This window comes from Drosophila albomicans, chromosome X (genome assembly GCF_009650485.2).
Source record: "Drosophila albomicans strain 15112-1751.03 chromosome X, ASM965048v2, whole genome shotgun sequence".
In the NCBI taxonomy this organism is placed as follows: Eukaryota; Metazoa; Arthropoda; class Insecta; order Diptera; family Drosophilidae; genus Drosophila; species Drosophila albomicans.
The window spans coordinates 20,199,177-20,224,196 of NC_047627.2; the positions used below are offsets into that span (position 1 = coordinate 20,199,177).

Sequence of the window (25,020 nt, forward strand, 5' to 3'; positions counted from 1 at the left end):
CCTCACTGAATATACAATTTTGCGGCATGGTATTTGTTTTGGGGCAAGGTCAGTCTCAAGTTGACACCACAAAGTGGCCAGTGGCCAGTGGGCAAAGTGGCCATCATGTGAGGATCGCCTTGATTGTTGCGGTTCAGTGCAAATGGCTCGGAAGTCTTTGTTTTGTGCGCTTCTTTTGTTTTGCACCAACTGTGAGGTTCTTCCTCTGCTGTGCAGCGTTGCAGAAACTTGAGACTTGAAGCAACATTTATCGTAGCGCAACTTGCTTGTAAATTAGCTAAGCTCAATCAATAAGTTAATCGATGAAAAGAATTTAGCGTGTGTTGATTTCGATAAGAATTAATCAGGCTTACCTCAGTTTGAATGGTTTCTCCCGTCCAGAATAGCGGAGTTGTTGTCCAAAACAAAAAAAAAAAAAAACAGGTTGCGATCAATTATTTGTTGTACCGATACCGAAATAAGAATAAAACACACTGTATAGCGAGAACAAACAAAGCACTCGAAATGAAATGCGCAAAATTCGAATTATTCGATTTGCATTATCATTCTATTGTATTTCATAATTGATGATCGGGTGCGGTTTAAACGAAAACAACAACAACAAAAATGCAAAAAAATAATATATATGTATATATAAAACACCAGAACAAAAATGTTTCAAAAATGCACGGCGAACGAAAAAAGTGATGAAAAGATCTTGAACAAGGTAGAAAAAAAAGTTGTCATCGACAAGAAATTAACAACAAATTAGCACTTGACCATTCATTTAACAAATAACTGTTTGGCTGGCGTTTAACTTAAATCATTTTGCCAACGAACAAAAATGCTACACGACCATTAAAAATTTGACAAATTAGCATTTCGCATAGCAAATTCACTTGTTTCTTTTTCAGCTACCGGGCAAACATTCGATTGATTCACTTTCTGTGAATATATATTTTGCTCTTTTAATTTATATTTTTTCTATTTTTTATCACATAAATTCTGCGATATTTCACTTCACTCAAGTTCAATGATTGCACTTCGCGGGATTTTTTAATTATTATTATTATTATTATTATTTTCGAATATCTTTTCAGATTTGAATCGATTCGTCAGTTAGTGTCGGTTTGGTTTTGATTTGTATTTTGTTTTTAGGATCTTTTATTTTGCGGGTTGTCTCAATGCGAGTTCACGTCAGCTCTGGCCAAATGCGCAACACCGACTAACGCGAACGGCGTCCATGTGATAAAGCCAAAGCCAAAGCTCTGAAGCAACTGGCACTTGGAACGAGCGCATGCGACTTAAGCCCCGTTCACACCGCCGCAGCTCTCAGTTCACACTTTGCAGTCAGCCCGGTGAGTATGTTTAGCTTGGATAAAGCATTGGACTTTCTAAAATGGTCTGCAATTAAACAAATATTTTATTCAATGATTATTATAGTTGTATATTGGTATGAAATAAGTAAGAGAATTATAAATTTATTTGGGAAATTCTTTTATAAAGCATATATAAATCTTGTTACACATTTATCACACGCTTTTAAGTAAATTTCTTTGCCAAAATCTTTTTTAAGGAATAGATGAATTTTTTTAACATATTTAACAGTCATTTTGAAGTAAATTTCTTTGCAAAATTCTTGTATAAAGTAAAATATAAATAATGCAACTTATTCAACTGTCGCTTTTAGGCATAATTATGAATTTATAAAAATTTAGTATAGGGTAAGAATTAAATTTATGCAAAATACACATACATATTTTTATGGGAGTGACAATTTGGTCTATAAATTTAATTCTTACCCTATACTAAATTTTTATAAATTCTTAGCTCCTACATAACTTTATCTAAATATAAAAACTATAAAAACTTTTTTATATTAATTATAGTTATGCTACGTTCTAGTTTTCATTTATATTTGTTGATTTTATCAAAAAATTATCAAAGAGCATAGTTTTAACATTGAATATGGAACAATAAAGACTTTGTCAACCTATGAAATATTTGTTATAAGAACCATTTGATTTAAAAATTTGGACTTTGACTTTGTCAACCAATAAAATATTTATTATAAAAACCATTTGATATAAACACTCGTAATATTAAAAATGTTTCAAGTAACCATTAAGTGTAGTGTGAACACAGCATTAGCCTTACCCCACGCAACAAGTGGAAACGAAACGAATGTTAAGCGATTAGTACGTTTGCTTTATTGCATTGCATTGTTGCGGGCAATGCACTATGGGGCATTTTCCATTTTAGCTGGCATTTAATATTACGAGTAAACCATACGAGATTTTTTACTGCAGTTTTCGGTATTATGTTACTATATTCCCAAGGAATCTATCATTGAAAAGTGGGCGTGGCAACACCTCTACCGCCCCCAAGAATCGGAAAAAATTGAATATTACGGACACCTATGGAGTTAGTATTATAAAATTTGTACACCAATATATACTTACCCTTCAGAATTCGACACGCCCCTTAAAATTTTTCCCCGCCCCTTCCGCCCTCAAAATTAAAAAAAAATGGAATATTTTGAGCAATTTTAGAGCAAACGACCCCATTCTTGGAAGACATAATGTAAATCCTATCCCGGATGTGCACTGCAAATTTTGTGCCGATCGGATCAAAAACAAGGAAGTTATTCACAAAACATTGCTTCAGACGGCCCTTCTCTCTATTTCCTACAGAGCTCTGCAGAGCACAAATCGGTGTTGGAAAACGTGAGGTTCTCTGAGAAAAAAGCAAATTGTGCCAATTGTGCGGAATTGTGCAGCATAAGACAACTATTGATGGATTAAGAATTGACAACACTACAACATACACTTGAAGTTTTTGCTAACTTTTGCTAACTTCATTTTCAAAATCCTTTCCAAAGTTGAAAATTGTTCTTTAAAATCCAGCTTAAAAGGCTTTTAAAAAATTACATCATATTAGTATAAACATACACAATTTGATTAATTTTTTTACATTTAACAAATAGTACAAACCTGTGAAATTGTTATCCATGACTTCTTTTTGTTATTAATAACTTTCAACATGAATAAATGAAAAACAAAGTTCACCGAAAAAAAATATGCAAACTTAGCGCGCGTGCTTTCGTAGGCAACAGCTGACTTTATAGCTGTTATGCTCAAAAGAGCTGTTAGATATACATGTTTTTGGTATGAGCCATAACAGTTTGATGTTCTGTTAATGCATTGACATTAACATTTTTCTAATTGGAACACTTTTCAAAAACGCCTAAATGCCAGCTAAAATGGAAAATGCCCCATAGTGCAATGGGGGAAAAAAAAAACGATGGGCGATGGAACGAGGGAACTAAGGAAGGTCGGGGGAGGTGAGAAGAGTATGGAAGATATATCTGAAATATGCTAATGATAAACATGCAGCATTTAAATACATTTGGTAAACTCTTTTTCCGTGGGCGAAAGGACTCACAAATTGGCAACAACTAACTTTGCACACAATTTATGCAAATCTCATTGTGTGGGCTGCTCTGTGGCCAAGCAGTTCTCGCAATACTTGTGTTTGCTGCGAATTGGCCAAGTGCAAAAGCGATTTTTTTGGGGAGGTCTATTAAAGTACACTTGCATTTACTGCATCAAGTAGAAAAAGTATATTTTTGCTTCAAGTGTAAGCCTGAGATGTAACCGAAGGAGTTTTATGATTGTATCCAATAATACTTTATTTTCTAGAATAGGAAAATATTCGCTAGTTTCCAAATTCGCCAAAAAAACAATTGTGAAATATGAGGATTCTATTAGTTTTCGTTTAATATAACTACAATATTTTTTCATTACCGATTTTTTTGTAATTTATTGAGGATATAACGATATTTTTTTATTATCCACTGTGTTTAGTCGATTTTTTTTTAATTTTAAAGGTTTTTACGATATAAGGATTTTATTACTTTTTGTTTTATATAACTAAAATATTTTTTTATTATCGAAATGAGTTAATTTATTTACTATATAACGATTTTTTCATTATCCATTAGTCATCATTATCATTAGTCGACTTTTCAACAATATAAATAAAAAAACTTTTATTTTTCTGACTTTATTAAAAAAATTGTATTTTGCAAGGCTCTAAAAATGAAAGTAGTTTGTATGATAAATTAATCTTTGTGGTTCTTGTTTTGTGAATCGGAAAGGAAACAGATTTTTAAAAAATCCCTATATTATTTAAGAAATTTACTTTTTAAGAACCGATTTCAAATATGTATTATCAGTTTACTTTACAACACTTTGTTAATACTTAAATACAGTTTTGACTAAACAATAAAATGAAAGTAGGAAAAAATAATAAGCCAATTGATAACAACAATATAATTGCGACTCGATTGCGAATGAATTAATTCAAATTATTCTCATGTGCTATACTTTTCAAATGATTTTACTAAATTCAAGCAAAGGCTTTGAGGATGCGAAGCGAGGGAGTGAGACTGAGAAATAAAAGTGCGCAGACGGAAGTCGCGGCAATCGAACAATAAACAACTACAAGTATAATCGAGACAATTAAACAAAAGCAAATTGTAAAGCAAATCTATAATAGCAACAACAGTAACAGCAACAGCAACAGCAATAACAATAACAATAATAATAGCAACAATAACAAAATTGATGAATATGACGGCAACGATTGTGAGTCGATCTAAATCTGACGTTTGGCATGGGCCAAGGAATGGTTTCAATGAACTGAACGGGGGCGGAACGGGGGCGGAGCAAGGGAAAGGGGCTGGTCAGCTGGGACAGCGGGACAGTGGGACAGTGGAACGGACAAGTTGGGTGCGGCGGCATCAACGCAAAACCTAACGGCACAATTACGCTGATACATGGGCATCCATAAATGTGAGTGTGTAGAATATACACATACACACACACACACATATCGCATAAGTCTAGTGTTTGCATTTGTGCTTTTTTTTCCGCCACATTCTCCAAGGACAAACAACATTTTAGTGAGCGCTGCCGCTGTCGACGCTGACGTCGACGTCGACGCCGCCGGCGGCTAACGGCAAAAGGCAGTCCAAAGTTAAGTTAAACTCGCGATTGATCTACAAAGCTCACCTCTCAGAGCTCTGGTCGCAAGTCTCCACCACTCTCCACCATTCTCCGCTCACCAAGCCACAAGTCTCCAGCGTTGCCAACTTTCCTTTTTATGTATGTAGTGCAAGCGTGGCTGTTTTAGAGTGTGAGTGTGTACGAATATGTGTGTGTGTGTGTGTGTGTGTATGCACATGGTGTGCGGGCGCACATTAAAACAATAACAATAGTATAAACAGAAACAACTGCAGCAACAGACAACTGAAAACCCCAACACAGCAAACAGGCAATGCCAATGAGGGCAGCACATTAAAAAGGTGTGGCAACGTTCTGCTGTGTGTGCAACAACAACAGCAACTGAAATCACAGCAATAGCAACAACTGCACACCATACGCCAACATTTGCTGCTCAAGTTAAAGTTACAGTTACAAATTCAAAAGCCGCCAGCACCAGACCACCAAAAAAACCAAAACACAAAAAAAAATGGCATAAATAAAAATTGTGTTGGCTTTTCAGCAACTTGAAACAAAACTTCAAGTCTCTTACACACACACACACACACACACAATGCACACACGCACACTAACTCAGAGAACAAAAAGAGAACTAAAACCCCGAAATTGCCAATACCCTTCCACCTGAATCCAATCCAAACAAGTTTTTCACTATCAACATTAATTCATATTCATGCTTTTTTAATAAAGTAATCAACTAAAAAAAAAATATTGTCTAATTGGAAATTAATTTAAAGTCATTAGTAAAATCATTTATAAAGTTATTTTATATCTATGTGAAAGGAATAAAAGTTTATATGAAATGAAAAAAATTATAGTTTTATGTGTCTTTCACTTGCATTAAAATAAAATAAAATAAATTTTGAATAGAAAATTTACAATTTAATATTTAATTCAATGAACATAAACCTTAAGCACTCATTTCAATAATAAATTTGAAACCACAAAACTGATTTTAAATTGTAAATTCTAAATTTCAATTGTATTTTTCCAAAAATTATAATTTATTAAATGAAATACAAATCCAATTTACAATACAATTTAATGAAAATAATCCTTGGGCACACATTTCATAAAAAAAAATTACAAAAAAAAAAATCAAAAATGATTCATAAATGTAAATTCTAAATCTCAATTGTATTTTTCGAAATATGTAAATTTATTATATGGAAAAAAGGTCCAATTTAATATTCAATTTAATGAAAATGATCCTTAAGCACTCATTTCATTAAAAAATTACAAAAAAAAAACAAAACAAATTTTATTCAAAAATGTGAATTCTAAATCTGAAATGTATTTTTCGAAAAATGTAAATTTATTGTATGGAAAAGAAATCCAATTTAATATTTATGCTAATGAAATAAATCCTTAAACACTCATTTCAATAAAAAATTAAAAAAAAAATAAAACAAATCTTATTCAAAAATGTGAATTCTAAATCTGAATTGTATTTTTCGAAAAATGTAAATTTCTAATATTGAAAGTAAATCACCCAAGTTACAAAGACTCTGGCAAAGTGATTGCAACCTAATAATGCAGATAATATAATACAGTCGTCTTTTGTAGTAACTGTTATTGGCTGTAAATATAATAACGATTGCATCGCTTTTCATTTTTCGCGTTTTCGCGTTTTCGTTGAAACGTTTTTCAGCAATTTGTGCTCGTGTGTGCTCTGAGATATTATTGTATTTGGATTTCTTGGGTGTTTGGTTTAAATTAAATTTTGGTATTTCTTTTGGCGCTTGCCAAATCGCTTAACAATTTATTCAAAGTGTTGGCGACAATTCACTTTTCGATTTCGTTTTCGTTTTCAATTTTCGATTCTGATTTTGGGGGGAGAGACTCGGATTTGGGGCGCAACGGATTTTGCGCAACGGCAGCGCCAAAATTTATGGCTCGCCACTTACCACAACACAAGGTCAAAGCATTTAGAACCACAGTGCCTAGTGGGGCAAGGAGAGGGAGAGGAGGGAGAGGAGTGTCCTGGGCAGCAGGCCAGCAACAGGTCTTAGAGCTCCAGGCTGTCACAGCTCCCAGGGCAGAGCCTGAATGGTGTTTGGCTGTAAAGTTTGGTGGTGAGTCAGCAGCGGCATGCAATTGACTTTGATTTGTGGTGCCCCCAAGTTGCACAAATAAATCAAGAGGCAAAATGCAATTCCCAAGGCCGTCGACAAGTCACAATGGTGGCTGCCACATTAAAGAGGCGGCTGCTGATGATGATGATGGGGTGTGTTGATGGGGAGGCTGCAACAAAGGTCAACTCAAGTGAAATTGCACTCACGAGACAAAAGTGAGAAAGCTACAAAAATTATGTCAAAATTTGAATTTGTGGCTGGGAAGAAAAGTGCGGCTTGAGGCTTCAGGCTTCAGGCTAGTGGCTGTCTAAACAATGCAGTCGCATAAATTAATTCACGTATCAGCGGAAAACGATTTTCACTTTCGCAAATGTGACACACAGAGCTTGGTTTCGTTTCGATATCAAGATGTTGCGCTCTTCAGACGTTGAGATGAACATGTCACTCAACTGAACACCGAGAATTATCTATTGCAACAGCAAACTGTATACGATGCCACCACATACTCGAGCACATGCCTACATACATCATACATACATACAACATTCATAATTTCCCTTTTGTGGTATAATTTCGTGTCGTTTCTTTGGTGTTTTCTGAACGCCCTTTTCTGTGGTTCATCATGCAAGCGCACAAAGCACAAGTGAAAATGCTTTCACGCCCCAAACCCCCCATAGCGAAGTGTACTGAGAAAATGTTTAGGCAATGAGGAAAAGTGCAGCAATCAAATGAAAGTATTCGCATCACTTGCGCAAATTTTAAAGTTCTTGAGCAATTACATTTTTAAATCGAGCTTAAGTATCGCCCATTTGCGATAACGTTTATCACCGTCATCGATTGATTTATCGAACTGCACGGCACACGGACATTACAATAATAATAAATAATAAATCGAACACTTACAAAATTGATACCTTCTTTCTATTAGTTATCCCAATAATTTAAAAAAAAAAAAAAATGCAAAATAAAAGCCATTCAAATATAAACTGATTTGCAGTGGCTACAGCAACTAGCGTACGCAAATATCGATATATTCGATTTTATATTATGTTAGCAAAATGTTGAAATCAATAATGCAAGTAAATTATGTATCGAAAATGTTCATGTCCATTGATGTTGTTGATGTTTTCAAAATAATTGAATAATACAAAAAAAATATTTCGTATATTAAATTGAGCAAAGTGAGACCGTCAGCATCAAATGTACTTAATACTTTAAAAATACTATAAAGTAAACGACACTTTTTCAGGTATTTTTCGCGCATAAAAATGTTGTCACTTACCAATCTCATTTTCACCGTTATTTGAGTGAAGAAATGCAGTACTTGTTTTTAAATTGTGTATTTATCCAAAAGCTGTTATTTTTACGTAAATATGAGCAGTGACAGAGCAGAGACAGAAAAACTGAAAGGTGAGAAAGAAACTTCACAATTTTTTTTTTAAAACACCGGAATAAAAAACGGCTTAAAGCGACGCGCACAACCTTTCACAATTGAAAAATATACTAAAGAGTTTAATTGAGTGTAACCAGATGGAACTTTTAAGTATATTGTTGTCTTAGTATAGTTCCGCGGCGAAACCAGTATATTTTTCGATTTTTAACTTATTGGTCACATCCCGACAACAGGTGCGCAATAAAAAAGCTTTTTTCAAGCAATAAAGTGTTAATTCATCTTAAGTGATAAAAATGTATTTAATTATAAATACATTTATGTAGTGATATGTTACTGATAAGATATGCTGTTAAAGGTCAATTTCATAATCAATCTGCTGATAATAGCTGGCCGAGCTCCTAGCGTCAAATTGGAATAAAAGCTCTGTTTGCTTCTCTTCTCCATTCGCATCACATTCATCACGTAAAATGAGCGGTCCCATTTATTATGGCGCAGAATTGGTGCGTCGTGTGCTCACCTGGCAGCTGGTCAACGATGCCGTCGAGGAGGCTTTAAAAGCGGTTGCTGCGCAATCAAGGAATGCGCCACAATTGCCGTATGTCGTCAGCCAACCGATGCGCAGTGTGACCATTGCCGGCACAGAGCGTAGCCAACTGCTGTTCACCATGCCCGCCTACGTGGGCAACTACCGTTTGACTGCGGCAGGCGCAGCTGGAGATGCCGGCAATGCAACACGCTCGACTCTGGCCTGCAAGCTGGTTACATCGTTCCGGGGTAATCAAGAGCTGCAGCCGCCGTTGCCAAGCATTGCGGCCAACATACTTCTGTTCAACGCAGGAACAGGCGAAATAGATGCCATCATGAGCGGCACTGATATCACCACTTGGCGCACTGCAGCCGCCTCTGTGGTGGCCACCAAATATCTGTACTTTGGTCGCTTCAACGCAGCGATCAGTGAGTTGCCCATCAAGGTGGCCATCATCGGTTGTGGAACTCAGGGCGAGATACACGCTGTGGCCATGTGCTCCAACTTTAAGGTGGAGCAGCTGCTGCTCTACAATCGCACTGCAACACGTGCCCAGCAATTGGCCGACAAACTGCGCAAAATGACGAACTTGCAGCACACGCCGGAGATTATTGTTTGCAACTCAGCGCGCGACGCTGTGCGAGATGCGAATGTCATTTGTGTGGCCACGTTCAGTCGGGAGCCGCTCTTCAATGCCTGCGATCTTGGCTCAAAGCGTGGACTACACATCAACGGTAAGATCAATAAGATTCCAATCATTAATGAATTCCAAACTTATTGTTTCCCTTCTTCGATTGCAGCTGTTGGAGCTGGCGAAGTGGCTTTCGGCGAGGTGGCCACAGATGTCTACCAGCAATCGGAAGTGTTTGTCGATAGCCTGGCCAATGCCGAGCACGAGCTAAAGGGATTTCCCGTGTGTATTGCTGGCGAAGTTGGCAACGTTATCAATAAAGACTACAAACCGGAGCCAACGTCGATGACACTTTTTCAATCGATGGGTAAATAATTTTCCTGCTCCTCCTTCAATTGTCTAAACATGTTCCTTTTTTTTCAGGAATGGCATCTGAGGATGCCTGTGTAGCCGAAGCCGTTCGCTCAGCTCTCCTAACTATCGATTCCTAATGGAATAAGTCATTGCTTGAATTAACGTTGCTATAACAATGGAATTCGTTAATTGGAAATTTAAAAGCAAATTACATTGAACTTATTAAAAACGGTAACGATTTTCATTACAATTTCTTGTTGTTTTATCATTTTTGTTTTTCTGTTATAATTTCCTTTAGTTCTTTGTTTTTGGTTTAGTTTTTTATTTTCAAATTTTATTTTTCTTTAATAATTTGGTTTTGGTTTAGTTTTTTTATTGTAAAATTCTTTAAATTAAATCCGATTATTCAATTTTGTAGAAAATTTCCATTTACATTCTAAAACTCTGTCTTATTGCTCTATGAAATTGACCAAAATATTTAGATAGTTAATTGTTCACATAAGTCTATATAGAGGCCCCAGAAACTGAGTTCTTAGGGCGGTTTTTTGTTTAATTAATTATCTTAAATTAAACTTTGCAAAGCTTGGAAAATAAATTGCTACAATTGAGTAATGATAATTACAATTTCTTGTTGTTTTGTCATTTAAATTTACAAAAGTTTGTAAAACTAATAATTTGTAAATCATAGTTTGTATATTATATTGAGAAAGTTTGGTGATTACGGCCCCTAGAAAAAACGGGAATTTTTATCTCTTGGTTAGTTAACGAATTGAAAAGAATAATTTGTTATACCAGTTAGAAATTTCAACTTTCAGTTTAATTTGTCGCTCAATTCAAATTGATTACTACTCAACTTTTAAAAGCAATAATCACATTACTTTTTCGTAAATTGATAAAAATTAAGAAATTAATATTTTTCCAAATTTGTATTATATAAATTGCAAACGTCGGGCTCTTGGTTAGGAAAACACTTAGTCACAGTACTATTTAGATTTAAATATATTAAATTATGATTTAACTAAAATTTTTGAGTTTAGAAGAAAGTCAGTTTAGAATACCAATTACATTGAAATTTATAATTTGAATAAAAGTTATTACATTAGTTATTATTAGACTTAAAAGAACAATTTTATCAGCATGTCTTTAGCTTTTGTTCTACTCAAGTATAAGAGTATTTATAAGAGTTGATAAAACATGTTGAAAATTCACCAAAATTTATTTTTGTCGTGTTCGATTCCTTTAGTTGATGCTTTCACTGTTTAATTTAGAAATATTCGCATATATTCATAAAAGATTCTGGTTCAAGTTCGTATAATATTTTGTGCTATTCCTTTAGCTGTTGTGTTGCTGCTTTGCAGATAAATCAAGTTTCTGCTGTTGCTGTTTCGTCACTCGTGGCTGAATATATTCATGCTGAGCCAGCTCAAACACATTCATGCGATCCTCCTTGCAATGCGTCAGACAGCAGCGAATGAAATTCTGCAATTATCAACAAATGATTAACAATACTTTAGAAATTGCAAACTAACCTTTGCCTCGTTGGAGACATTCGGCTCATTGGGAAATTGCACTTCTGATGCATTCAGTATGAGTTTCTCTTTAACGATCACAGCCGGCGATATATTGTGTGCGAATGGCTTCTTGCCGTACAAACACTGATAGAACACGACACCCAAGCTCCAAACATCGACTTTTGAACAGATTTTCGGTGGATCGTCGCCAACAACAAAACATTCGGGTGGCAAATACCTACAAAACAGAATGAAATCTGAATTATTTTTACATATTTCAAACGAAATTTCAGTTGCAATCACTCACCATAAGGTGCCAGCTCCTTGAGATGTTAGATCCATGCCGTCATCTGGTTCGTAGTTCTCAATGTCCATAACTTTTGACAGCCCGAAGTCGGTTAATTTGATCGCACCGCAGACATTTCCCTCGCTTAACAATATGTTTCCCGGTTTAATATCGTAGTGGATGACGGGTGGCTTAATCTCATTTAGATACTTCAGAGCAGAGGCAATCTGAGTTGTGAATAAAGTAGAGAAAAACATTAATTAAATGCGGAAATAATTATTGAAGAAGTGAAGCCAAATCTCATTTAACGGTCACACATTATAGGCGCTTAAGTGAAAATACATTTGATGAAGCAACATATTTTTTGTCTGCTTTCTATAATTTTTCCTTAGTTTTGCAATTTTTGCGTTCTCGTGTTTATTAATTATTATTTAAGTTGGTGCACAACAAGATATTCAGTCTTTATTTAAATGAAATATTTTTCTTAAATAAAACATGTTTACTTAAGGGCAACATCATTGTTCTCTGCTTTCTATAATTTTTCCTTAAGTTTGCAATCCTTACATTCTTGTGTTAATTAGTTAAATATTAGATAAATCAGAAAACAAAAATAAATTCAGTCTTCATCTAACTTAAAACTCATTTTTCATTGGGTTATTTAAGTGTTTAAAAATATTCAAGATATTTAAACCAAGGAGAATAAAAATAGCTCCAATTATATTATTTTATTGAAATAACGAATACAATTCCTTATTGCATTAAAATCTCCAAAATATAACATAAATTTAACAAAAGTTTGAAATTGTGAGTGAAAGAAAACAAATTGTTTGATCAGGTTTAAAGTAATCCAAATTTTCCGATAGTATTATTCAACTTATTGAAGTTATTCACTCACCTGCATTATTATTGAGCGAGCCTGACGTTCGGGTATAGTTTTATGCTGTTGCAGATAATGGGAGAGATCGGGTCCATCGCAATATTCCATGACAGTGCAAAATGAATTGGCATCGACCTCAAACACATCGTAGAGCTTTACTATCAGGGGACTATCCATCGACATGTGAATGTTGTACTCACGCAATGCGTGTCTAAAGATTGAAATAATACATGAGATATTCACAGTGAATTAAAGATGAAGTTGTTTTTCAAATATTTAAAATCGTTTCTAGATACTAACATTATTTTATTTTAACAAGTTAGATATAATTACAATGAACATTAACTTATTTTAAAAGCTACTAAAATTTAATTTTTAAATTTTAAACAATGGAATTAAAATTTCATAAGTTAGAAACGCTTCTAAATATTTTAAATGCAACTAAGTTTTGGTTGGAAAATATTTTCAATATTTAGATTACATTATCATGGACAATTTATATGGCAAATTTTCCGACGGAATTTGTCGCTTACGGTGAAAAGAACATAAACCATAAGTAAAGACTATTCTTATAGCTCTGGATTAGCACTGTATTTAAAACTAAAATTAAATTTTAGAAACGTTTTCTGTTTTACGATAAAATATATAAATTCGGTCATCTTTCGTTTTTCGTATCAATTCGTTCATTTTTCCCAATTCACCCAATTCATTGAGAGCTCTAATTAAAGTTCTAATCTTATTGATTATATCTTTACTAAAGATTCATCTTAACTCATACTAAAACAATACATTGATATATGTTTTTTCTTTTCAATTTCATATATAACTTTAATTTATTTCTTTCTGTTTCTTTCTTGTTGCTCACCTGAAATAATTAGCTTTCTTAACCTCCGACCAATTGTTGTTCAATTGATGAATTTTGCATGCCGCATAGCGTTGCTCCTTGAGATCGAATGCTTTGTACACCTCTGAGTAGCCGCCCTTGCCAAGCAATGTTAAGAGTAGATAGCGATCATTTAGCACAGGATTATTGTTATAAATGGACTGCAAAGCAAAGAATAGTTGTTAGCAGACATTTATGGTGATATTAAAATTTATAAAAGGAACCGTTTAATTATTTACTTGAATGATTATTTGCTGAGTTTGTAAAATATATATATATAATAATTCCAGTAATTAAAAATAATTCTATTCTCTATGCTTGCAGTCACCTCACCTGATCTTCGTTTTGAATGCGCTTGACTTCGCGAATATGGACACCACGTTGACACACGAGACTTTCCAACTCGCGCTGCAGATCAGCGTCCTCCTTTTTGAGTGCATTCTGTCGCAGTTTGAGCATTTCATCGTGTTGGTAATACTCTTGTGCTGTATATTCATTCGATTTGCGATCTGGTTTAACGAATTTCACTACTTTGCAGAGATTGCCGCTGTCAAAGCTGGCGAAGCCATCGCTGCCAAAATATCCTGTGCTGCCAGGACCAACCGTCGTGATTGGAAGCCCCTTCTCAGACAATTGCGAGGACTCATTCAAATTGGAATTCAGTTGTTCGTGCTGCTGTTGATGATATTCCTCAGTGCACTGCTGATAAATGTTGCTGTTACGATCAAACTCAGATTGTCGCTGCTGCAACAGCAACTCCTTCAGACGTTCGATCTCTTCACGTTCAGCGACAATCGCTTCACGTCGTCGACCGATCTCCTGGAATGCAGAACCATTTGTCCAGTGTTCGTTCAATGTTTTGCCTCTGCGCTGTACCACAAACTGTCCCAGGCGCAGACGATTCTCCATGGATCTCACTCGCGCCTCCTTCTTCTCGATGCTGCAACGCTCCGTGAGCAGTCGCTTGATCACATCGATGCACTTGGCAATGTGCGACTTTTGCTGTTCGATTAACGCTAACGTTTGATGGTGGCAACGCTTTGAAAGGAAATTAACCAACATAACTTTGAGCTTCAACAGAATGTTGTCAGAATTGTTGTTATTTATTTTTTGTTCTTCAATGTCATTATTATGTTCATATTTTATATTCAAGTTGGCTGCGATTTCAACCTCAAAGTAACAATGTTAAACATAACTATAAGACGATATCAATATTATTTTTTCTATCGACTATTTGATCAAATTTTGCCAATCCATGAAAAGTCAAATTGTATTCCATCATTTAAATACTGTAAAAATGAAACATATTAATATTAGTTGTATCAAAAAGTTTTGATCAAATTAATCTAAGCCATAAAAAGTCAAATTGTATTTTATCATTTAAGAACTCCAAAAGTGAAAGACATAGCTGTAAACTTTGAAATAGCAGTGCTTAGTTACACGTTTAAAAGTGAAAAAATACTATTATAAACCCAACTTCCACTTAAAATTTGGTTATAACAACTTAATGTATTTATTTTTAAGTAATTCAACATTTGCTTGGTTTTTCTTATTTAATGTATAATGAATATTGTAGAGAGACTATCAATTAATGATTTACATAAACTTAAACTCAAAATGTAATAAAAAGCTTTGTATTTAGTTAACCACTTAAATGTTAACTTAAAATTATTAGCCAATTTCCCAAAAGACGTTCTGTTGTAAGCTAGTGTAGGTCCTTGCGATCCCAACAATATGTATCCTTTGACGAAAGCGAAATGATATGGCTGAGAAATAGTTTAATTTTGCAAAAAGGACAATCGAATTTTAGACACAACTCGGTTATATTCTAAGAATCTAACTTTTTGTAATCAAAGTAACTAGCTCTAAAATTTTAAGGATGTTTCTAAAAATTAAACGACGAACAGGATGTCCTCTTACACAAATATAACGCTAAGGACGAAAATCCTTTGAAGAGGCGAAAAAAACACTTTTTTGTATACAGAAAGTAGGCTCGCGAATGTCCTAGCATATCCTGGCAAGCGATGTGTATTAATGAGTCCTATCGACTGGTCAAAGGACATTTCAAGTGTCCTTGCTGCTTTCGACAAATTCTAAATGTAGGTTTCTTTTTGAAACTGATGCGCGTCGATAGGGAAGGTCCTTGCAATCCTAGCTATACGTGTCCTTTGACATTGCGTCAGGATATGACCAAGTTTTGGCTTGTTTCTTAAAAAGGACATTCGTTTTCTTGCCATAACTTAGGCAAATCCTTAAGGATCTCGCGAGGACTTACCTTTTACTAGTCAGAGTAACTAGTATTATCGATTTGCATTCAAGGATTTTTATTATCCCCACAAAAAATTCACTTCAAATTTTTACAAGGGTATAGAAAAATTGCTGAAATTTCCAAGAATCCGCCTTATCTCCGCCGTTTGAAGGACGATCGGGATGTCCTTTGGCACAAATATAGCTCTAATGTATACAAACCAAATGGCATACCAATAAGGACGAATGTCTTGCAAACAGCCAAGTCATAAGGACTTTTTTGTCTAGCGAAATTTGCGTATATCTCGGCCATATCCTGTCTGATCCTTGCAAGTTGTATGTCAAACGACACTTATTCAAGAGAACTATTATCCTGCCAAAGAACATTCCAATCGTCCTTGTAGTTCTCGAGTTATCCTGGAATTTGTTAATTTGGCCACTTTTCTTTGGCTCTGACATTGAAAAATTTCAAGTGTTGGATTCTTAGATGACCCCATAATTTTTTGATGTCAATCGATAGAGTTCGTTTCCACGAATCGAACGCATCAAGTCCGGTGAAAATGTGCCAGGATATGGCCGAGCTATGATCATTTGAATAATGGGTAAACAAGCAAGCAGTGCGCAGCAAATATTTTTTGTAGCATACTTTGCGGGTGCAGAAATGTAAATCGTCAATTCGCTAGCAAGCCATAGATGGCGCCACTAAATCAATGCTGAAATACAAACATTCTTAATGAATTCAATTAAACTAATTGAAAACAGCAAGTGCTTTTTTTTTGTAAATTTTTTTTTGTTTTGTAATCATTTTAGTATTTTTTTTATTTTCAATGTTTTGTTGTCTTTTGTTTTTGTTATTTTTGTTTTTTGTTGTTTTTTTTTTTTGGTTTTTTTTCATCTTTTTGTGTTGTGTTTTGAAATTAATTTATTTATTAATTTTTATGTTTACTTATTAATTTAGTATCTGGTTTTGCATCGTCATTAAACTGCATCTGCATTTGCATCTCTCTCTCTCTCTCTCTCTTTCTGTGTGTGCTTAATCGCCAGCCCCAACTATCTTTCTTGCCTTCTCCTTCTCTCCTTCCTTGCAGCTCTTCACTCCAATTTGCACTCATCCAATTTGGAATATATCGTATCGTATATTCATTATATTCATACATATATCGTATCGTATCATAGACGCTGTTAAGACTTTTGAAACGCGGCCTAGAACCCAGTGGGAAGTATTTTTTTTGTTTTTCTCTCTTTTTGTTGGTTGCTGATGCCACATGGTTGTTGTTTTACGTTTTCGGTTTGGTTTAAATAATTTTTTAGCATAACTATTAAATAATTTGTTTATATCATATATATATATATATCATCATATATCTTACACACGCATAGAATATGCATATGCTATTCAGTTTTGCTTTTTTCGCTTCTCAATTTAAACATTATAATTATTAATAAAATACTCAACAAATAATTTAATTGGGCTTTTTCATCGTGCGACTTCCGCTGCAAATGAGACAGTTTCTTCTTCTTCTTCTTCTTCACGTTATCAATGTTTTTTGTTTTTTGATTTTGTTATGTTTATGTTTTAGGTTGTTATCATTGTTGTTATTGCTGTTACTGTGGTTGGTTTTTGTTTATTAAATATTTATATTTTGATTTCTTGGGTTTCTTTTCAATTCGTTTCCATTTCATTTAGTTAGTACTATTTAAACACTTAATAGTTATTACGTTTTTTATAATGCCTTTCCCATTTCATTTCTTGTGTTGTGTGTGTAAGAAAAGAAAGAAAAAATAAGAAAAAATTTAAGAAATAATAATACTAAGATGAAAAAAAAACAATTCACGTTTTTTTGAAACATTTTTGCTTGTTTATTTTCTTGTTGATGTTTTTTTTTTCTCAGTTCGCTTTCGCTGTTTTGGAGCGAACCGAAGCCGTGATATTTTTTAAAAAAATAATAATAAAATTAATAGGTTTCTCATTATGTTTAAATATATACGGATATATATATATATATATATATTTTAGGTATATATATATAATTTAAAATGTGCATATTACATATAGATTCGCTCTTGCTGTTTCGTTAAAATTAAATCAACACACGCATACAATCGATAGAAGTACAAAAAAAAAAAGAATAGAATAGATAATCATAATCATAATTATATGTATCATAGTAATATATATATATATAAGTATAAGTTTTAAATTACATAATTTATTGACGTCGACATTAATCAAAGGATCAGATAAGTTTACACAAAAAAAAAACACACTTATAACTGTTTCACTAAAATTAAAGGAAAGTACGCACGGTTTTCTTTTTGTTTTTATTTTTTAGCCCGTGTCTCTTGAAATGGTTTTCGATTTTTAATTTTTTTATTTTGTTGCTTTTTGCTTTGCTTTGCTAAGCGTTGCGTTCTTCTTCTTCTTCTATATATCATCGTTATCTGCTCAAAATCTGTTTCATCTTTTGTGGCATATTTCATCGAAATTCATCATTAAATTTTAATTAGGCATAAATTAATAATTATAATTATTATTTTTTATTACATATATGTATATTAATATTTACAATTTCTTTGCTACTTGTTGTGTTCTGTTTTTTGTTTTTGTTTTTTATTTTTTTGTTATGTTTTAATGGGGTTCTTTCTTGTGTTGTTCTGTTTCTCATCCGCATGCTATATTTATTTATTTATTCGTATTCTCTGAATCTGAATCGGAATCTGTTCTGTATTTCTGTCTTTGTCTCTGTCGCTAGTTCGGTCTCTGTCTCATTCTTATGCGGGTTTCTCGCTTTGCAATATTTCATATTTACTTTTTATTTGTTTTTTTTTTTAGCGCACACTAAAGTCTAATTTATTTATTTTTGTATAGTCTAAAGAAAAAAAGGTTTTGCTTGATTCTTTTTATTTAGCATTATTACTTTTAATTTTTGTTTTTTTAGCAATCGCTTTATCTCTTTCATTGCCAATCTCTTGCTACCTATCTCGTTCTTTCACGCTGTCTATCTCCCTCTTTCTGTGTTTTGTTTTGTTGAAGCGCTGTTTACAAATTTTATTGCCCAGAGCTTTCTGCTTTCAGTTTTCATATTTAGTAGTTAATTTTAATATATATTTTTTGTTTTTTTATTTTTATTTTTGACTTGCGGCTTGGAAAAAAGCTGTGGAATTTCATGACGAAGACTACGCCCCCCTGCCCCGCCCCGCCCCGAACTTATATATCGATTTGTTGCTTGCAGAAGAGTACGAAGAAGAAGAAGAGTTCTTCTTCGACCTTTTTTTTTCTCAACATCTTTTTTAGTATTTCTTTTACTTTATAGCTTTAGGCAGATTTTATATATGGGTTTTACATACATATAGATCTCTATATATTATTGAAACATTTAGCATGGTAGTGTTTTTTTTTTGTTTTTGTTATCCTTTTCCTCTCTCAAATGTTGTGTTTTTCTTTTTTTGTTTTTTAATATATTTCTATTAATATGCCTTTGATATTAATATTTAATACATTGTTACGCAGTAGTTCATTACAATTATGGTTAAAATTAAAAAAAAAAAAAAAAACATTACGTAATATATGTATTATATATGTATGTGGTGTGTACATATATATATATATCATTATTATTATTATTAATATTATTATTATTTTTAATAAAAACTATTACATTAGTTATTATTTAATCTGAAGTAATATTTTCTCAGATGTGTGTGTTTGTTTTTTTTTTTCTTTTGCTGCATATATTTAAATGTATTTCTTTTTGTTTTTGTTTTTCTTTTAAGAGATGATACAACTTGTTGAAAATTTTGCATACATTATTGTTATTGTTGTTGTTGTTGGTTTTTTAACTGTTGTTTTGTTGTATTATTCTTTTATCTTTTTCTTTGTTGTTGTTGATAAACCATTTTTTTGTTTTTAAACTATTTCTTCCGCATTTTTGATGAAATGATTTTTTTTGCCAAACTTTTGGGTTCTTGACGTTGTTGTTCTCTGCTGTGTGTGTGTGTGTAGGGTGTGTGTGTGTGTGTGGGTATCGCTGCCAAAATAAAAACTATTTCGGAGGAGGGGCGTTGATCAATGTAACTGAATTTTGATACAAAATAAACATGATTTAAATGCAAAACAACGTTTTTCGTCGCAGCGCTTTTCATTTAAAATTTTCTTTCCATTTCTTGAAATTAAAACGTCTAAGCGTGTGTGTGTGTGTGTGGGTGGGTGTATGTGTGTGTGTGTGTGTTGCTCTTACAAAATGAAAATATTATTATATTTATGTTTTGTTGGTTTTTTTAATATAGTATATATAAATATATGCATATATATTTAATGTATATACATTGAATGATGCATGTCTAATAATCTATGTATTTATGTGTATTTTGTTATTAAGGCAAAAATATTTATGCATGTACGTATGTGTGTGTGTGTGTGTGTGTGAAGAACAACAAACAAACAAGTCCCAAATTTGTTAAGTTAACATCCAAGTGTGTTAACAACAAAGGCAACTTTTTTTTTAATGCTTTTACTTTACGGTTAGCGTTTCTTTTCTTTTGTTTTCTCTTTTATCCTTTCTTCTGCTTTGCTTTTTACGCTGTTTTCTACGCTAATTTTTGCTATATTTTATTTTACTGTTTGCCTGGCTGTTTTTATCATTATTATTATCAATTATCAATTATGAATTACATTTTTCTGCTTACGGCTGTTGTTTTTTTTTGTGTTTTATTTTATGTTTAATACAAAGAAAAAACTGATTTTGTATCGTGTTTTTTTTTTTTTTTGTTTGCTTGATTGGTTAACTAGTCACTAATTTACATGTAGCATTTATTATTTTTGTTTTTTCTTGTTTTTTGTTGGGTTTTTTTTCTCGTTTTTGTATTTTGTTGTATTTTAATTATATATTATAATTATTATTTGTAATATTAACTTTATGCTGCTTTCTCTCTCTCTCTCTCTCGCTCTCTTTTTCTCTGTTCTGTTCAATATAGTTAACAAAAAAAAAAAAAAAAAAAAATACACTTTTTGTTTTCTTCTTTTTTTTTAGCAGCCTTTTAAACAACTATGTAGCTCATCATCATCTTGCTCTTGCTCCTTCTTCTCCTCCGTTTTGCTTCCTGTTTCTGCTTCTGCTTTTCTGCCTTTTGCTTGCGCTTCTTCTCTTGCTCTTTACTCGCTTTATTTGCATGCTGCTATTTTTGTGTGTTTTTCGTTTTTCTGGCATTTCTACAATCTACTACTTATCATTTTCTTATTAATCATTATTTATAATTCTTTTGTTGTTTTTCCTCTCCTCGCGTACAGCATAATCCGTGTCTTCTCTCTCTCTCTTTCTCTCGGCTTTCTGGTCTTCCTCTTCTCTTCACTGTGCTTACCAAATTCTCTCTTCTTTCGCTGTTTTTTCTCGCTTTCAACATCAATGTTTCTTGTTTCTTGTTTTTCATCAGCATTTTGCTTGTGTGATTTTCTTCTTCTGTTTATGCTTAGATTTCGTTTTTGTTTTTTTTTTTTTTTTTGCTTTACGCTTGTTTATCACATTTAATATAATATATATGTATATATATACTATATACATATACATATTCATATATATAGATATATAAATATTGTTTTATATATGCATATAGTTTGTTGTTTGTTTAATTTAAGTTTCATTTTCTTTTTGCGATGCGCTTTTCCTTAAGCAAGTTGCGCTGGAAATTCTTCGGGTTGTTCTTGTGTTTGTTATTGGTTGCTGGCTTGTTTGCTGGCTGGTTGCTGGCAACAGCAGCAACAGTTGTCGATAAACTTGGCAGTGGTGTTGTTTGACGATCGCTGAAATGACAACCGCGAAAACCAACTACAGCAACTCCTGTTGCAGCAACAACAGTTGCTGTTGCTGTTGCAGTTGCGCCTGTTGCTGCAGCTGCTGTTGCTGCCAACGTTTGTACATGCCCAGATAGGTGCGTGTTGTTGTTGTTCCTCCTCCTCCAGCTGCTGCTGTTCCAGTTGCTGTTGTTGTTGTGCTGTTGCTGTTGCTTGTGGCTGCTATCGTCGTGGCTGTTGCTGCAGTTCCGACGACTGTTGCTGCTGCTGGTGGTTGTTGCAACTGCAGCTGCAGCTGATGTTGTTGCGAGTGTTGCATTGTGGCTGGCGGCGTGGCAACCAACACCGATGGCGGCAGCTTGTAATGCGAGCCATCCATCACAGTCTCGTAGCAAAAGGGTTCGGCATCAAGTAATGTGGCAGCATAGAAGCTGTTGTTGCTATGTCTGCGATGGTTGTTGTTGTTCTGGTTGTTGTTGTGGTTGTTGTTGTTACTGTTGCTACTATTGTGATTATTATTGTTGATATAATAATTGTTATTGTTGATGTTGATGTTCATGTTGTTGCTGCTGCTGTTGTTGTTATTGTTGTTGTTGCTTATCAGTTGCTGTGGCTGCTGCTGCTGCTGTGCTGCTTGACCAGCTGCTGTGGCGGCGAATTATGAATTGGAATTGCGTTTAGTTGGCAGCTAGGATGAGCTGGACTGATTCATATTGCCAAACATGTGGGCTGAGAACGATGTCTGTCCCGCCGAATTCGCCTGCGACGTGGACGACTGTTGTTGCTGCTGTTGTTGCTGCTGCTGTTGCTGCTGCTGTTGCGCCTGCTGTTGATTCAGCGACCCACGGCCATGCTTCGGCACCGGCGGCTGTATATACTCATGCCTTGCCAACGCAAACACATCCATGCGATCTTCCTTGCGATACGCCAAACAGCCACGAATGAAGCTCTAAAGAAAGTTGATCGAAAGACGAAAATAAGCAAAGAAAATTCTGATTGAATTGATTTCCAGACTTACCTTTGCCTCATTGGACACGGTTGGTTTGTTCGAGAACTGCACTTCGGTGGCCTTCAGTATGGTGTTCTCTTCGAGGATCGTGGCCTGCGATTGATTGTGACCAAATGGCTTCTTGCCGTACAAACACTGATAGAATATCACGCCCACACTCCACACATCCACTTTCGATGAGATTTTCGGTGGATTTTTGCCAACGACAAAGCACTCGGGTGGCAGATACCTTCAAGAATAGAATAGAATCAAAATATCAATTATTTCCGAATCAATTACTATTATTATTCAATCATCATTCACACTCACCAATAGGTGCCCGCTCCTTGAGATGTCAGATCCATGCCATGATCCGGATTGTAGTTCTCATCGTCCATCACTTTGGATAAACCGAAATCGGTGATCTTGATCTCGCCACAGACATTGCCCTCGGTTAACAGTATGTTGCCCGGCTTCAGATCGTAGTGGATGACGGGCGGTTTAATCTCATTTAGATACTTCAGTGCAGACACAACCTGAGTGTTTGGAATAGATTCATTCATTATTTCAATTCACATTTATTTATTATTATTCTTCGATAGAAGGGAATGTGAACACTAAATGTTGTAGTGTACATTTTAGTTACTTTATTTTATTATTTTTTTAATATAGCTTCAGGATTTATTTCAAAATTCATAGCCATGGTATTTTTATATACTGAATAAATCACAAAACCTTTTAGAACACAATAATTTATTTATTGTGGATAGAGGTTTTTACTAAGCACAAAAGCTTCTCATTTAAAAGTCAAAATTATAATCGCAACATTGAATATGTTTTCAAAAATATGTTGAAATGTTTGTGCTTGCTTTTGAAAAGGAAATCGCAAGCAAGCTTCACAAAATATTCGCAAATTTACATTTACGATTATCGATTATAAAATCTAAGCAACTTCCAAGGGTACAGCAAATTAAGAACTTTAAATCCCACATTTGAAAATGCAATTTTGCCTTGACAAACTTTGCTTTATTCGCTAAACTTTTTCCTCAATGTTCATCAAAATACCATTTTTGTTTTAACAAAAGCTGTACTAAGAAATTCAAAAATATAACTAAATTGGACAAGACAAAATATAAAAAGTATTTTAACATTTCAAATGAATTAAAATAACCGATTTTAGTTAGTGAAACGTTGAAGAATATTACGCAAGAAAGTAAACCAAATCTTTATCAATATTAAACAAAAAAAAAACACTAAATGAACATTAGCACGAAATAATAATGAATGTAATCTTTGGTTTAAATTGAAAAAGGAATTTCAGAGATTTTTCTCAAAAAACTGTTTTTTGTTTAAACAGATTAAAGCTTGCAAAATTTGCCATCATTATTATGAAGAGCGACTAAATCCTTCAGGCTATACTTTCCATCATATTCTAATAAACTGATTTCATATATAATATTTAATTCCCCAGAGAAGGTATTTTAATGTAACTCTCACTCACCTGCATTATTATCGAGCGCGCCTCACGCTCGGGAATAGTCTTATGCTGCTTCAGATAAAAGTCCAGATCGTGTCCATCACAATACTCGAGCACGGTGCAGAATGAGTTCGCATCGATCTCAAAGACATCGTAGAGCTTCACGACGCGCGGATGATCCAGCGCCTTGTGTATGTTATACTCCCTCAAGGCGTGTCTGAAGATTGCAATACATCGAAGGAAGGAACATTAGCAAAGAAAGTGCATTTAAATCGAAGATGTATCCCACAAATTTTCTAGGTCTCTAACACTTTATCTTCAATCTTCGAGTTTAACTAAAGCTATGCTAACACAGAAGAATCACAAAACTAATCTAAACTTAACAGATTGTCAAAATGAATCACAATACATAAAATGCTGTGAACTAATCTAAACAGATTATTCGAAATGAATGATATCATCAAATGCTCTGAACTCTGGCTAAACTTAACAGTTTGATTGATGTTAAACTAATGTTAAATCTGTTGAATCCTCAATGTTAATCCTCTGTTAATCCTCAGTTTGGAGTGACAATGTTAAACGAATGTTACACAAATGTTAAATGACTGCATATGGAATTCTACTCTGTTGAATCCTGAATTTGTAGTTTGGTTTTCAATTTCGTTTTCGTTTTGCTGCTGCGCTGCGCTCTTCTACTCACTTGATATAATTAGCTTTCTTATCCTCCTTCCAATCCTTGTTTAATTGGTGCACCTTACATGCGACATAGCGTTGCTCCTTGAGGTCAAACGCCTTGTGCACCTCGGAGAAGCCGCCCTTGCCCAGCAGCATTAGAAGCAGATATCGATCGTTCAGCACAGGATGATTGTTAAAGCGGGACTGCAAAAAAGATGGGAGAGGAGAGATTAGTGATATACCACAGTTGTTATATCAAATCCA

The 25,020-nt window shown here is 34.0% G+C and overlaps 3 protein-coding genes and 1 long non-coding RNA gene across 8 annotated transcripts in view; 1 reads left to right on the top strand and 3 right to left on the bottom strand.

Annotated features, from left to right (window-relative positions):
* LOC127566410 (uncharacterized) overlaps positions 1 to 605 on the bottom strand; it is a 38,043-nt gene extending 37,438 nt beyond the window's left edge. The window contains exon 1 of the long non-coding RNA XR_007955711.1: positions 354 to 605. This is a non-coding gene — a long non-coding RNA (uncharacterized LOC127566410). The remainder of the gene's footprint in view (positions 1 to 353) is intronic.
* Positions 606 to 8,763: 8,158 nt separating this feature from the next.
* Positions 8,764 to 14,014, top strand: LOC117576406 (ketimine reductase mu-crystallin). Its single transcript, XM_034261133.2, has 4 exons — positions 8,764 to 9,773; positions 9,840 to 10,037; positions 10,094 to 10,255; positions 13,906 to 14,014. The coding sequence occupies exons 1-3, from the start codon at positions 8,981 to 8,983 to the stop codon at positions 10,159 to 10,161; spliced, it is 1,059 nt and encodes a 352-aa protein (XP_034117024.1). The 5' UTR covers positions 8,764 to 8,980; the 3' UTR covers positions 10,162 to 10,255; positions 13,906 to 14,014.
* LOC117566867 (serine/threonine-protein kinase tousled-like 2) lies at positions 11,220 to 14,643 on the bottom strand. Its single transcript, XM_052008808.1, has 6 exons — positions 13,915 to 14,643; positions 13,564 to 13,742; positions 12,717 to 12,909; positions 11,843 to 12,048; positions 11,554 to 11,773; positions 11,220 to 11,503 (listed from the first exon to the last, which is right to left on the bottom strand). The coding sequence occupies exons 1-6, from the start codon at positions 14,641 to 14,643 to the stop codon at positions 11,357 to 11,359; spliced, it is 1,674 nt and encodes a 557-aa protein (XP_051864768.1). The 3' UTR covers positions 11,220 to 11,356.
* Positions 14,644 to 22,304: 7,661 nt separating this feature from the next.
* The window catches only part of LOC117574245 (neurogenic protein mastermind), a 113,505-nt gene continuing 110,789 nt past the window's right edge, over positions 22,305 to 25,020 (bottom strand). For all 5 annotated transcript variants that reach the window (XM_034257992.2, XM_052008804.1, XM_034257977.2 and 2 more), the window contains 5 exons: positions 24,782 to 24,960; positions 24,106 to 24,298; positions 22,935 to 23,140; positions 22,635 to 22,854; positions 22,305 to 22,565 (listed from right to left, as the gene is read on the bottom strand). In XM_034257992.2, the coding sequence (XP_034113883.1) occupies positions 22,305 to 22,565; positions 22,635 to 22,854; positions 22,935 to 23,140; positions 24,106 to 24,298; positions 24,782 to 24,960 (1,059 nt within the window). The remainder of the gene's footprint in view (positions 22,566 to 22,634; positions 22,855 to 22,934; positions 23,141 to 24,105; positions 24,299 to 24,781; positions 24,961 to 25,020) is intronic.